Below are 12,370 nucleotides of genomic sequence, written 5' to 3' on the forward strand. Positions count from 1 at the left end.
TCCCTCTGTGGAAACAGCACAGACAAGGCTAGAAGTAGAGGAACCTCAAAAATATCTTCTGTGCAGTGTGACACAAATATGCCAGAAATCATAGAAAATTTAAAAAAAAAAAAAAAAAAAATTTTAATTTTTGGGAATATTTGTTTTACAAATTTCTAAAAAAAAAAAAAAAAAATGCAATCAACTTGTACAACATTTTTCTAGGTTTCCACAAGTATTACTAACACTGGAAAATATGGTGTCTCTACATATTATTGATATTTTACTACTGACCTTTTTAATTTGTATTTTTAATGAGACATTTAGAATAAAGTGATTTTGAAAAAAGATCACTATGTTAAGCTTAGATTTGGTAATTTTTTCAAACAAAATCAAAAGTCAAACATGGTAATTAATAAGACAGGATAAGTGTCCTCATTTTTACATTTTTTGCTGTGATAAATTTAGTTATTTCAGCCAAACAAAAAAAAACCCCAACAAAAATAGCATGCTTTTCAAACCTGTCACAATCATGATTTGAGAATTTATGGTAGATTACCTTCATGTTTTTACACACTTTTTTTAGTGACGTGCAGTGGGACCTGAGACAGAAGTTGCACTGATATCTTTATGAGTTCAGTGGTAATTGTGTATTTCCTCTCGTCTCTGGCAGAGTTTCAGTAATGCAGACCTGGTGGATGAAGAGCCTCTGCTGTTGGAGAGGAGCTGCTTGACACCACAGTGGAGGTGCTACGCCAAGTACATCAGCTCCCAGCAGCTCCTGCTCACCTTCCTCCCTGCTACCTTCACAGGTTCCCTTCCAGTTACCTTTTATTCTAATGTATTTCTCAGGTTTAATAGCTTATAATGCAAACAAGTATAATGGTGATACTGTATTTGTTTTGCAGATGTTCTGATGCTGATGGCGTCAGGGCTGGAGACAGAGCCTCGGAGTAATGTCAGCATGCAGGAGGATGATACTCTGACTCCCAGCAACAAATCTCAGGCTGACTCCCTGTCTGGCTCCACCAGTGGCCTGGAGAGGTCTGAGTCTGGTCTCAGTCTGGCCAGCAAAATGCGAAGGAGCTCAAGCAGTGGACACTTTACTGCCAAGTCACCTCTGCTCTCACCTGCGTCGGAGGGCCAGATGGACCAGGAGAGCTGGGACAGCAGAATATCTGAGACAGAGACTGTGACGCAAGGCTCCGGTCAGTCAGATGCTCTTTTACAAGGTTGTTGTAGAAATCCCACTTGTGTATTCTGGTCCAAAATGAGTTAATAGTCAACATTAAGCAGCACTGTTACCACATTATACAAGTCAGGTTGGTCAATCTGATGACAGTATCTATTTTTCAAACTTCTCCAGATCTGGGAGAAAAAGAGGGAGTGCAGTTCTCAGAACCACGGAAGACAGATTTCCACATCAGCTTCAGCAGGCAGGTCTCCCAGCAGAGCACGAGTGACGGCTGCCAGTTAAAGTGTCCTGTTTACGTCTACAACTGCTCAATGGAGCATCTGAAGGAGCAGCTGGTACATCCCAACTCCAGCCGCCAGCCCAGGGACATCTTCTTCAGGTAGGGTGTTCAGCTGCAGAGTGTAATTCAACAGCAAAAGACGTACTATGTAACTGACCCTTGGATTTTCACAAGGTGCAATCCAGTTGTTAACCTGTGTGTCTCTGGTTGTCTTCACTGGTGAGAATAGAGCTCAAGATGCAGAATCCTGGGAGATGTATCAGCAGATGAAGTTCAGGTAGCACAGCTTGATTCTGTTTGTCTGCTCTCCTTCTCGGTGTTGCTCAGCTTTCACTGGACGCCTCTGAGAACTTAGGGACGCACTTGTCTTCTGTAGTGTGGGAAAGACTGGCTTTTTCTATTACTTGTAGGCCCAAAGGCACCTTCCTTTCCCAGGCCTATCTGTGCTTCCTCCTCAGGCTCTTGTTGCTGCATATTAGAGCAGGTGCAGCGCTGCCAAATCCATCTTCAGCTTCGTTACAGTAATGTGGGTCTAAATTAACGAAAGGCCGTGCAGGGAGGAACATGGATGTTTTCATTATGCTAGCTTATGCTTCTCTGCATCCTGTCCCCTCATGTTCTCCCTCCACCATCATGGAGGATCTTGCAATTACTAAAATGCTTCTCAAGGAGACTAAAAACCTTCTGAAGGAGCTTAGAGCAGTAAAACACAGGTTTTTCCTACATAGAAATGCTGCAACTTTGTGGGTGTTGTTTTGATTTGACAGGTGATACAGATATGCAGTATGTCATAGGTAACTGTCGCTTCATGATTCCACTATGGAATGAAGGATTTCTCATTTGGTAGCTTTGGCACTCTCATCCTTGCATCTTTTCCTCACATCTCTTTCTCATGAGGAGGAGACTTGAGTGACGAGACCCTGTGTATGTATACTATCTCCACAGTAACCCAGAATCCATTGCTGTTACCTTGTGCAGCGTGTGTAGAAAGCTGATTTAGAGCCCTGATCAATACATCAGATTTCTGGCCATGTGCTCTTACAGAGTTGTATATTCAGACTAATATGTTGCAACAATTTTTCATCAACAAAAATTAGGGAAACTCAGAAGAAGGGCTTTTGTCCAAGAATATTACACCATACAGGGGACAGTGATTGTTGATGCTGAAATGATATATTGTGCAGACAGATGTTTTGATGTTGTAGCGCTGCTCTTCCTCCAGTCAACCATGAAATCAAACATTTAGTGTAATTATGTTTTACACACATATTTTTTGTTTATTGATGACAAAAGAGTGAGGTACTTGTACTTGAGTATTTCCTTACTTTACACCTCTACTCCACTACATTTAAGAGGGAAATGTTGTACCTTCTTCTCCACCACATTGATCTGTAGTTATTTTTAAGATGAAGATGTGACACAATGGCTGAGCACCAGAGAAAGTACGTGTGGAGTCTGAATATTCTGGCAGTACAATCCAGAGGCTCTTATCTTGATCAAGTGGATACTAAGATCAGCTTTTAAACCTGACTTCTTGTTGTCAGTTAGGGTTATTAAAATAAATAAAATTGAAATTCAACAAGGAAGTGTTAAGTCAACAACTGTGCAATCATCTTTTAAAGACGAAAAAGACACTAAATTTGACAAATGATTGAATTTTTCTTTCTTATTAAGTTTGACATTTTGACAGCAGTTTGTCTTGATTGACTGTGACAACTGTCTGTTAAACAGATGAAAACACTCCTCTGCTGCTGTAAAAGCACCATCGTTGATGATGGAACTCTTCTTTCACATGTTTCTCTCTCCCATTTGTAATGGTACATGATTTATCCCCCCCCCCCAAAAAAAAACAGAACTTTAAGCGCGACTGTGGCTTGTTGGCTTTTTTTTGTTTTTAATGTTGCTTACTGTAGTGCAGATCTGGGTTAAAACTCTTTAAATGCTTATGCAGATTTACATGGAATGGAATGGATGAACATAAATCTGTTGGAAATTATTGAATGAACTTTCACTCCATGTGGGTTCAGTAGTTCAGTAGGGTTCAGCCTTTCTAACTGAGCTTGTTCATTTCCTCTGTGTATGTGTCCTCTGTTCTTGTCCTTTGGCAGGTCTCTGTCTCAGGACCGCAGCAGTCCGTCCCCTTGGACAGACCTCCTGGCTCAGCCTCACAAACACAAAGAACTGGCCAACTATTGCAGCCTCCTGCAGGAACATTACCATCAGAGCTATGTCAAAGGTGACCTCCCTCCACCAACATACACTCTGACACCTACTGAGATACATAAACCTGCTTCAGAAAGTATTCAGACCTCAGATATAATTGTGCTGTAACTTTATTCTTAAATACATTATTTTTCTTTTGGTGTCAGTCTACAGTCAGAAACCCATAATGATAAAGTAATAACTTGTGTAAAGAAATGTTTGCTAGTTTCTTGAAAATCTTGCTGGTATTAAGAGTCTTTGCTTTTTACAATGTACCATTTTTGTTTTCATAATCCTTGTTGTATTGAGACCTTAATTAAAGTCCACTTTGAAAAATGTGTATTTTTTGGACCTCATAAAGACAAGTACACATCCGTGTTTATCAGGGCCTGCAATTCACACTGCTTGTCTTGAAAGAAAACTAATCATGAGGGCCAAGGACTCTTTGCAGACCTCCACCATAGAACTGTGATGAGGCACAGTTCAGAGTGAGGCTATGAAAAATGTTTCTAAAGCTCTGGGTGAGGTTAGTGAGGTTTGGAATCACCGGGGCTCTTTGTGGTTTAATCAATGGAACTCTATTGTACAGAGGAAAATAACACATCTAGTTTTGATACACACAAAAAAAACTGACTTATTCTTCACAAATACATAAACTTAGTAAATAAATAAAAAGACGAAAAGATGAACGAATATGGTAAAAAGTGTAAATGAAAGCCAATTTGTAAAAGCAATCTACACGAAAGCAGTCCAGAAGCAGGGAACAAAAATCTCTTGGGGTGGGCCCCAGAGTTCAATCCTGGAGAACAGTTAATTCTGTTTCTGTTGGTACCAGCTGATGTAAGCTTTGTCAGTGAATTCACTAGACCTAATCACAAGACCCACTTACTCTGTGTTCCAGCTGTGCCTGAAATGTGTACTTTTAAAACAAAAATGAAAGTCAGTGGCTGTGACTGTACGACTTGTGCTCCTCAGGTGTTTACCGCAGCCTGCAGCAGTCCTACAGCATCAGCTCCCAGGACGTCCTGATGGCCATGGACTACTGTGAGGAGTCACTGCAGGAGATCGACGTCACCTCCTTCCTGCAGACGCTCTGCGGACACATCAGGGTGTTCAGGGAGCACGGGAAGGCTCCGGGATGGGGAGAGAATCCAAAACCTTCCAGGAGTCCTGCCACCTTCATCATCGGAGAGGCTGAGGAGGATCAGTCAGATGACAGGGCTGCTGTCGCTTCCTCATACAGGTGAGACCAACAACCAAAATCCCTTTAAGAAATACTGAACCTTGTGATGAAACTAAAGAAGAAATGTATAATAAATGTAATTGCCTTTTAAATCTTTACAGTTTATTGCATAATGACTTTTTAACAAAGTCAAAGGAAAGAAGGAAACATTCCACGTTTTGAGCGAGAAGTTGTCTGAAAGCAGAAAAAACAGCATATGCAGTGATAAATACATACGTGGACAAAATTGTTGGTAATGAAAGAAAAACCCACAATGGCCAAAGAAATAACTTGAATCTGACAAAAGTAATAATAAATTAAAGCTACAAGCAGTGTTGGACGGGCCCTCGCACTTCCGCGCGTGTTGGACGTAGCGCACGTCGGGGTTGTGACAGAAATGCGCTCTGAGCAAGGTGACAATCACCTAACCGTAACCCTAACCACATTTGAAGTAAATACGGTCAACTGGCAAATAATGGCAAATACAATTGTAGAACATATCCTACCATGTCTCCAGAAGGTGGCGCTGTGACTGTGGATGGATAATAGCATGAGAATGTCATCAGGGCAGGACTCTGATTTAACATGTAAAGTCTGAGGTGCTCGAACAAAAAGACTAAGTAGCTGTGACAGCTATCTCCTCCCTCCTCACACACACACATTCTCAGGGCTCTTCCAGACACAGACACCCCTACCATTACCCCTCCCCCGCTGACACACACACACACACACACACACACACACACACACCTACACACACACACACACACACACACACACACACATGCACACAGAGTCCTATACAGACAGCAAGACAGGTCCAAATACTTTCAGCATTATGACATTTCTGAAGTTTAACTCTCTGAGCTACTTTTCATCTATCTTTCATCTTCTTTTCATCTCATCACAGATATATAAAAATGGAAAGATGTTATATTATTCCGTCATTTAATAATTTGGTGTAAATGAGCATTTCCTATCCTTTAACATAGATTTGTAAGCATAACGTGTCTGCAGGACCTGTGTGATGTCTGTCCACATGCTTTTACTTTAAAAGTTGTTGTTGTTGTGAGAATAGTGATTTAGCGATTAAATTCTTTAAAACCAATCAAATCACCAATCGTTCCAATTAAAGTGACAAAACTACCATAGCCAGTTGCTGATTGAGATTAAGTTGATACATTTATTGTAACAGGATGTGCAATTAGCCAACTGTTTGTTACTGTTACAAGCTAATATGTTAAATTTGTTTACAGCCTCTTCTCCCAACATCACAGCTTTAAACTCGATCCACAGTGACTGAAGCTTGCAGTCACTTTCCTGTGAGCTGTCTGTTAATGTTGTGGTATTTCTGACAGTAGTATAGAAATGGAGGATACCAGTGAAGCTGAATCTAGAGGGAAGTCCTCTGCTCCTGCATCTCCACTGATCCTGGATGAGTTCAAGACAGCCAAGATCCCAGAGTTCCCTCTAAATCTGCTGCAGACACAGCCCAAGTGTGAAGTGTATCCAGATCTGCACAAAATAATACAGGTATTGTCAGAAACTTTGAAAGTAAAATAGTTAATCTTTCTGTTTTCTTTTAGTCAGCTTTGTCATTCCTTTAAATCACAGACCCCTCTCTTTGTTAGTCAATGCATGAGCTAACAAGCAAACAAGCTCAAACTGATATAATTTCCATTTCAAATATGACAGGGTAAATTCATGGAGATCCTCTGTCAGTATTTCAAAACTGTTCCCTCCAATCCACACTACTTCTTCTACTGTCCACCTTCGTCCAAGAAAGAGGTGAGTTTGTTTTGCATTTCTCGCTGTTGTGTGTTCATTTCGGCTGTTTTATTTAAACACAGTAGAGGAATTTGAACTTCTTCAACCAAATCAAAATATGGAAAAATGTATTGGAGTGGAGAAACAAGCCAGACAGAGATAAACAGCGTCTCTCATGTCTGGATGTGAAGACAAACAACTGTGACATCACATGAATGCTGCTGTTGATCAGACCAGATGACTCTTTGCACTGTGGATTTCTCCTCAGGATGACTCGGAGGACGAAGAGATGGAGAGGAGACCTAGTGAAGACCTAGTGTCAGAGGCCGAGCCTGCTACTGAAGATGGTCAGGATCATTTAGAAATGTTAATCAGGTTTTTGAATAGTTTCATTCCAGCAGTGGACACCCATCAATGACAAATACTTCAATTCTGACATTACCTTCATATAATAAGTTAAAATGTTGCAGCTCAGTGAGAGTTATTCTGCTTTACAGAGCAACAGCAAACCGACACACAGGATAAAACTAAGTGTGATGGGTTGAATCTGATTGTCAGAACTGAACAATTCGTAAAGCTTGTATTGATTCCATTGATTGTTGTGCAACAGATTGATGTTACTTTACATCAGTAATCAGTTAGTTTATCAAGATAAGCATGGCTAAGTTTGATAAGTTAACTCAAAGTAAAGTAAGGTTAAGTAAGATTATAAGTGTCAAGTTAGAAGGTTAAATTCGGTCTGGTTCTCTTGAGTTGATTTTGAGATAGATCAACACTGATGTGATTTGATAATGGTCAGTCTGCTGTTTTGTGTGTAGAAAATGTGTCGGGCTGCTGCATCATGACGGAGAGCGACACAGACCTGGTGGTGGAGTACGAGGAGCCTCCGGGCACCAACTCTCATGGGGAGGTCGAAGACCAGTCCCTGTCGGACTCCAACACTGTCAACCAAGACCAGGACTCCTTCAGCATCCTGGAGGGAGACTCCCTGCTAGAGGCTGAGGGATCACAGCTGGACATGCCACCGCTGTTTGTTCACGTCACCTGCTCTGTCAACATGAAAAGCTGCCATGGTTCCATGCCCATACAAACACTGCCTACCTGCCTTGGTGAGTACAGCCGTAGTTGTATCATCACTTCCCTACAACAAGGGTGCAGTGTTGACGTAGCCCTCATTGTGTGAATGGAGATAAAACCCAAACAGCTGCTTTTGTTCCCATCCCTCATTTGCAAACAGGTAATATTATCAAAAGCTGACATTTAGCCATGAGACCACAGCGATTGGTGCAGAGCTTATTTCCATGTTGTGATTGCAGGTGAGATTATTTCCTGCCTGGAGAATGCTGAGGCCTTCCAGTCTGTGGATTTGAATGAGCTCTCAGTTACTTTGGATATTTTTGTCCTGACACTACCTCTGGAGATTGAAGTCATGGCCGATTTCCATCACAACAGGTGAGAGTAAACAAATATGGGAGCCTTTAGGTTTGCAAGAAAAGAGGATAAAACAGGGATTTTTTGATATAATATGCGTGATTTCTATTTCTGTTATCTCGATTCTGAAATCCCTGAACACATTGCAGTTCAGGGCCTCTGTGGCGTTTTGTTGTAAACAAACAAATGTTCTGTTTACTCACTAAATTGTTTGCACTCAAGTCCTGAATTTCTAATATGGCCTGCAAATAGTTCTTGATAAAGGGGAAATAAATAAAGAGAGCTGTCTTAGGCGATAAAGGAGAAAATAAATGTCAAACATGGTCAAGTTGAGCAGGATGATCCAATCTGCATGTCAAGTATCATCCCTGGTGGATCTGCAGCTACCACTGAGGGAAGAAACAGCAGTTTTTACAGTGGAGAGACACAGTCTTGAAGACCAGGGACATTATCCTTGTTTTCTGCAATATTCACATGGTTGTGCACCAGGAATTAATCCTCCAAGGATCTACTGTCAAGCCAGAGGGGTTCTGTAATGTCCTGAGTGTTCATTTCAAACAATGAAATGTCGAGTGATGGCTTGTGAGTGTTTAAATGCGCTGTGCACCCACTCATAGCATTGTTTTTTTTGTCCACAACAGCACAATCATCACTTTTTACCTGCCTGCTCACGAGATTTGTCTCACTGTGAATTCTTTCTCTTTCTCAAGTTGAAGAGTTGTCTTTTTGATGCCGCTTTGATGCCTAAGCGATTTATTGATCATCACAGATAGTACTTGACATGTTTACATAACAAGACTTCCAGTGAAGGTTACAAACACAGCAGAAGCACTGTATCACGTCACAGTAAGACCACTTTCAATTGGATGGCATCCAAATTTAAATCAGGCAGAGTTTTTGATTTTTATAGGTGCAACAGTCTCTGAACTTTTAGATTGCACCATTTACATTGCCTACTGAATGAAAGTGGCTCCATGGAAGGAAGACAACTGTAAAACAGGCACATATAAAGCCAGCTACAGTTTTCTGAAATGCAGATTGACAAGACAGATGAAATGAAATGAAAGCTTTTTGAACACATCAGCTTTATATGCACTGAAGAAACGATGCAAGCAGAGAAAAGAACAGCATCCCCACTGTGAAACATGGAGGAGGCTTAGTTGCCTTATGCGGCTGCCTTGCTGCTTTGTCCAGAACAGGGAGCCTTGAATGTGTTTACAAGATTATCAAGCAACAAAACATCCTGCCTGGTGTCAGAGTGCTCTCTTTCGGGTCATGGGTTTACCAGCAGGATTATCACCCAAAACATACATGTAAAGTGAACCTTAATGAGGCCTGATTTTAATCCAAATGAAATTCTGTGAAAAGAGCTGAAACTCACAGATGGGAGAAGAAACCCAAAGCAGTTTGCTCAAAAAGAGTCAGACTACCAGCTGAGATGTGCAGAAGTCTCCATCATTTTGTCTTTTCTTTTATCAGTTTCAACCAACATCAGATGAAAGTTACATTTTTCTTTTTTTTAAGTGGAAAGGATAATTTGGCCACATCTTTGTGTCACTGAGGCCCCTGAGTAAAAAGGCATTTTCTTCCCCTATATAACACTGGCAAAAAACATGTTTTAACTATTTATGCAGCATTATTATTTAGCTTAAATTTGGCCAGCAGTTTCTAATTATCATTTGATAGAACATTGCCAAGGTTTTTGTTTCCCAGACTCATGTCAAACACAATTAACGTACCAGGCTTTTTCAATAACATTGCAATCAAAAATGTTGATAATTCTCTGGCACTAGCTTTTTTAGTGTCAGGATCTGTTTCTGCCCTCTGTTTTATGCCATAGTAAACAATACTTAGATGCAGATTGAAAGTGTCAGTTGATAATGAAAGTAATCAGTAGCAACAGCTTATGCATTAATCAGTTGGCAGGATTTGTGTTATCATAGTTACAAACAGAGCAAAGACCAAAGTGTCACAATATTTCTTGCTTTTTTATTATAGTTCTATTTTAGTTGACTTATATTTATTTTTATTAATATGTCATACTTATACGTTGTTACTATTCTATTAGTCACTGCATTGATTCCCTGTTGTAATTTTTACTGAGCAATATTTGGCACAAGAATTTCCTTTGGGCCTAATAAAGTTCTGCCTTGTGACATTTGTGCAGATACACCTCAGAGAGCAGCGTGTCCTTGAATCGTTCACCAGGACAGCCCTCCTCTTATCGCTCTGACGAGGAGCTGATAGCGGTGTTGGACAGTCTTAGGGGAGCTGGTGTCAACGGGTGGGTTTGTTTAACACAAAAGTTTATTGTACACCGCAATACTGTGTCTGATTTTATCTTCCCGTTGAAAGATGTTTATTCTGTATCTGGTGTCTGTCATCTTCCGTCAGGGTCTCTGGTGATCCCTTATCCAAACTCCCCCTTCCTCACAAGTTAGCAATTCTGGCCACAATGGATGAGGTGAGTCTTGTTTTTCTTAATGTGAGTATTTAAAAAGTAATGCAGCGTGTAGAGGAGTGTAGCTTCACTGTATATTACAAGTCAGTTTGAGCGTTCGCACAGTTCACTTTCAAATTAAAACACATCGTTTGCATTACGTTTGTGTTTCCCCAGATATATTAAGTAAAATTAGTGATGTAAATTACATTTCAAAATTGACAAACAGTCTTTCTGCTTCTCCCAGCAGCAACACCATCAGGCCAGGATTTCCATTTCTACATAAGAAATATTTCAGTCAACCATGAGGTTACTGTTAAGTTTACTGAGCACATTCATGCTCCCCAGGGGGTTCACCCTTTTATATTTTGAATATTATACAGTGGAGGAAATAATTATTCAACATGGGAAAAAAATACTTAAAGTCCATAACACAGGAATTTGCTGATAGCTTACCCTCAAGTATTTCTTCACCTTTTAAGCCTGAGAGGCCCCCAACTGGGGTCTCTCGGGCTTTACACAAAGAAATAATGTGAAACAATGCACTCATCATGAAAGAATATAGTGATGCTACACATAAAATTAAACAGCAGAACCTGGGCTACACGAATATATAAGCCATTTTTACATGCCCCAAACACAACTCAAACACCAGCTAAATGAATGATCAAAAATGGAAATCGATTTAGCGCCACCAAATCGACCCACTCGCCACATTTCTGGCTCCAGCTTCGGTGCTTTATGCAAAACGCACAAACAACCCCTCAAACGACAGCAGACAGTCCACAGATTCCAAACATATCCATAAAAGCTCTCTAAAACCAAAGCATCGGCGAGAAATAACCCAAAGAACAGCAAAAACCGAAATCGCTTCATCAAACTGTAGTTGTAAAATGTCTCTTACCTTAGCTGTTTTTCCATGAAAAGTTTATTTTATTGGTAAATCCACACCGGAATCCGCTAGTACTATTTTCTGTGTTACACTGAAATCATTCCGGGCGTCTTTTGGAGGCTCCGTTAGCAGAAGGGAGCGACCAAGTGTGCACAAGCTCAGCAAGTGGCTCGTCTACAAGATGGTGTTCTGCTGATTCTGATTGGCTAAAAGTGCTGTCAATCCCATTTTGGTGGCTATCGCTATATTCTATTGGCTCTAGCGATTCAAAGGAGGTGTCAGTCACTGAAATCGACCAATCCATGGCGGAGATACAGCCTTGCGTCACCACAGGAGCTACACAACAGTTTGATCAGCATTACGCACAGGATGTGTAACACAGACAGCGGTCTGGTTGGATTTGAACACCATTAGTGAACTAGAAGTGAAATATATAGTTAGTCCATAAGAAAATTCAGATGATCACAAGTGTGCTAAAATGTGCCAAAGTGTGCAAAAATGTCAACTCGCCTGCACTGCCTGTACTAAAAACTCTTTAATTTTGTTATGCTTCATTTTGTCAGAGTCAACCTTTGCAGAGAGAATGTTCACATTTTGTGCTATGACCTGGGAGAGGTTTAGAGCTGCAGCTGGATCATTACAAAGAGATCATTATCCTGAAAGTGCTTTTTTTTTTTTTTAGGCGAACCTGAAACTTTTTAATTTGTGTGTGTGCCATCTACATTTGCTTTTAACCAGTAAAAAAAAAAGAAAAAAAAAAAGAAGATATTTACACATCTGAACAAATCTTCCAAGTGTTCCTTTTATGATGACACAAGAATTATTCAAATAGACCTTGTGGTTGCAGAGATAAACTGTTTTTATTATGGGTATGTAATTTTCGAGCAAAGGCCTGAAAAATACCTCAGGGCTAATATATCCATGCTACTTCTCACTGACTGCATTGGTTATCCAAACATTAA

At 40.4% G+C, this 12,370-nt stretch overlaps 1 protein-coding gene across 1 annotated transcript in view; it reads left to right on the plus strand.

Moving 5' to 3' along the window:
* The window catches only part of szt2 (SZT2 subunit of KICSTOR complex), a 129,624-nt gene that overhangs the window by 22,901 nt on the left and 94,353 nt on the right, over positions 1 to 12,370 (plus strand). Inside the window, exons 24-36 of the mRNA XM_008278149.1 lie at positions 653 to 791; positions 888 to 1,187; positions 1,346 to 1,553; positions 1,684 to 1,731; positions 3,563 to 3,690; positions 4,632 to 4,899; positions 6,237 to 6,411; positions 6,574 to 6,666; positions 6,914 to 6,992; positions 7,464 to 7,754; positions 7,962 to 8,097; positions 10,244 to 10,360; positions 10,471 to 10,540. Coding sequence (XP_008276371.1) covers positions 653 to 791; positions 888 to 1,187; positions 1,346 to 1,553; positions 1,684 to 1,731; positions 3,563 to 3,690; positions 4,632 to 4,899; positions 6,237 to 6,411; positions 6,574 to 6,666; positions 6,914 to 6,992; positions 7,464 to 7,754; positions 7,962 to 8,097; positions 10,244 to 10,360; positions 10,471 to 10,540 — 2,052 coding nt within the window. The remainder of the gene's footprint in view (positions 1 to 652; positions 792 to 887; positions 1,188 to 1,345; positions 1,554 to 1,683; positions 1,732 to 3,562; positions 3,691 to 4,631; positions 4,900 to 6,236; positions 6,412 to 6,573; positions 6,667 to 6,913; positions 6,993 to 7,463; positions 7,755 to 7,961; positions 8,098 to 10,243; positions 10,361 to 10,470; positions 10,541 to 12,370) is intronic.

Source organism: Stegastes partitus, unplaced genomic scaffold (genome assembly GCF_000690725.1).
Source record: "Stegastes partitus isolate 25-593 unplaced genomic scaffold, Stegastes_partitus-1.0.2 Scaffold117, whole genome shotgun sequence".
NCBI lineage: Eukaryota > Metazoa > Chordata > Actinopteri > Pomacentridae > Stegastes > Stegastes partitus.